Below are 2,592 nucleotides of genomic sequence, written 5' to 3' on the forward strand. Positions count from 1 at the left end.
AGAAAAAGAAAAATGTAGCTTCTTTGTCATTTGGTACCTTCTTTTCCCTTCCTTTAAATAGTAGCCCATCTTCCCCCTTCACTTCCCCATGTGCACCCTCAGAATCCCTTCTTACTGGATTTGGCTACCACCCAGGTGAGCGCACACCAGGGCCAGGTGAACCCCTCTTAGGGCTCCGTGAGAGGTGGAGCAGTCAAGATGGCAGATGGTAGGACCAAGGCTGAAGGTTAAGAGCATGTGAATCGTTTGTGTTGTCAGACTTTGGAATGACCAGAGACATCTATGAAACGGATTACTACCGGAAAGGAGGCAAGGGTCTGCTCCCTGTACGGTGGATGGCGCCGGAGTCCCTGAAGGATGGGGTCTTTACCACTTCTTCTGACATGTGGTGAGTTGTGTGTGGAGGGGTGGACGGACGCTGGGCTTGAATTCCAGGTGCTAGCAACAGCCAAGAGCGGGGGATGGAAGCCTGCCATCCTCCTGGACCCCCCATCAAGGAAAGGAAGGCAGCGTCCTGTCTGAGGACCTTCCCATGGCTACTCTTAAGTCCTGATTAATCCTGTAGGCATTGTGAACCCCGAAAATCTGAGACAGGTCTCAGTTAATTTAGGAAGGTTATTTTGCCAAGGTTGAGGACGTGTACTCATGACACAGCCTCAGGACATCCTGACCACATGTGCCCAAGGTGGTCAGGGCACAGCTTGGTTTTAGACGTATATTTTAGGGAGACGTGAGACATCAATCAACATATGCAAGATGACCATTGGTTGGGTCTGGAAAGGCGGGACAACTCGAAGCAGGGAGGGGTCTTCCAGGTCATAGGTAGATAAGAGACAAATGGTTACATTCTTTGAGTTTCTAATGAGCCTCTCCAAAGGAGCCAATCAGATATGCATGTATCTCAGTGAGCAGAGGGGGCACTTTGAATAGAGTGGGAGGCAAGTTTGTTCAAGCAGTTCCCAGCTGGACTTTTTCCTTGAGTTTAGTGATTTGGGGGCCCCAAGATTGATTTTCCTTCCATAGCATTTATGGACCACAGCATGAATTGTTTTATTAACTGGCCAACTATGTTCTCGCAAACCAAGAGATGTGTTTGCGTGTTTGTGTGTGTGTGTGTGCGTTTGTGTATTTGCATGTGTGTGAGCGTGTGTGTGTGTGTATGTGTATGTGTGTTTGCGTGTTTGTGTATTAAACGTGTGTGTGCGTGCATGTGTTTGCATGTGTGCTAGTTTGCCTGTGTGCGTGTTCGTGTGTGTGTGCGTGTGTGTGAATTTGCATGTGTGTGCACACGTGTGTGCGTGTATTTGCATGTGTGCACATGTGTGTGTTTGCATGTGTTTGGGTGTGTTTGCATGTGTGTGCACACGTGTGTGTTTGCCTGTTCGTGTGTATGTGTATGCATATGTGTGCGTGTTTGTGTGTGTATTAAATGTGTGTGTGCCTGTGTGTTTGCGTGTGTTTGTGTGCATGTGTTTGCATGCGTGTGTACATGTGTGTTTGCGTGTGTGTGCTAGTTTGCCTGTGTGCATGTGTGTTTGTGTTTGTGTGTATTTGCGTGTGTGTGCACGTGTGTTTGCGTGTGTTTGTGTATTTACATGTGTGCACACGTGTGTGTTTGCATGTGTGTGTGCTAGTTTGCCTGTGTGTGTTTGCCTGTGTGCGTGCATGTGTTTGCATATGTGTTTGCATGTGTGTGCTAGTTTGCCTGTGTGCGTGTTTGTGTGCGTGTTTGTGTGTGTGTGTTTTTGCGTGTGTGTGTGCGTGTGTGCGTGTGCATGTGTTTGCATGTGTGTTTGCGTGTGTTGTGTGCTAGTTTACCTGTGTGCGTGTGTGTGTGTTTGTGTGTGTGTTTGCGTGTGTGTGTGTGAATGGTTTCTTTGTTACTACTCTCAACTGTCATTGACAGGTCCTTTGGCGTGGTCCTTTGGGAAATCACCAGCTTGGCAGAACAGCCTTACCAAGGCCTGTCTAATGAACAGGTGTTGAAATTTGTCATGGACGGAGGGTATCTGGATCAGCCCGACAACTGTCCAGAGAGAGTGTAAGTGTGGAAAGGGTTTGAGGTGTGTGAGGTGTGCATTGAAAGGGTATTCCCCTTTACACATGTGCTTGCTTTTGCCTTTCCTATGCCTACACGCTCACTGTGTTTGCATGCTATATGTTACAGGTGTGTTTGTGTGTGCATAGCTTGTCTTTACATGCGTGTTTGCATTTGCATATTGCATGGTGGTACACACACTTGAGTTTCCATATGTGCTACATGTATGCTTGTTTGCATATTATATATTTACATAGGTATTTATGTTTGCATACTGTATGTTTACATGTACATCAGCATATGGCACATGTACACCTTGTTTACGTATCTTTATAAGCACACGTGTTTACATATGTGCTTGTTTACATATTATGTCTTCACTGGCATGCTTGTGTTCACAAATCGTAAGATTTTCTTGCATATTGTATAGTTGGAATGTTGCACAAGAAACCCGTAGCAGTAGTTATCTTGGGAGAAGGGAACTGGAGACCTGGGGTCGGGGGAGCGAGACCTATATTTGGCTGTTAATTATTTATACGCCGAAAATTTTGTCA

General features: G+C 46.3%; 1 protein-coding gene across 1 annotated transcript in view; it reads left to right on the forward strand.

The window, feature by feature from the left end:
* The window catches only part of INSR (insulin receptor), a 218,702-nt gene that overhangs the window by 213,975 nt on the left and 2,135 nt on the right, over nucleotides 1-2,592 (forward strand). The window contains exons 19-20 of the mRNA XM_011982063.1: nucleotides 259-388; nucleotides 1,907-2,041. Coding sequence (XP_011837453.1) covers nucleotides 259-388; nucleotides 1,907-2,041 — 265 coding nt within the window. The remainder of the gene's footprint in view (nucleotides 1-258; nucleotides 389-1,906; nucleotides 2,042-2,592) is intronic.

The sequence above is a fragment of the Mandrillus leucophaeus genome, unplaced genomic scaffold, assembly GCF_000951045.1.
Source record: "Mandrillus leucophaeus isolate KB7577 unplaced genomic scaffold, Mleu.le_1.0 Scaffold234, whole genome shotgun sequence".
In the NCBI taxonomy this organism is placed as follows: Eukaryota; Metazoa; Chordata; class Mammalia; order Primates; family Cercopithecidae; genus Mandrillus; species Mandrillus leucophaeus.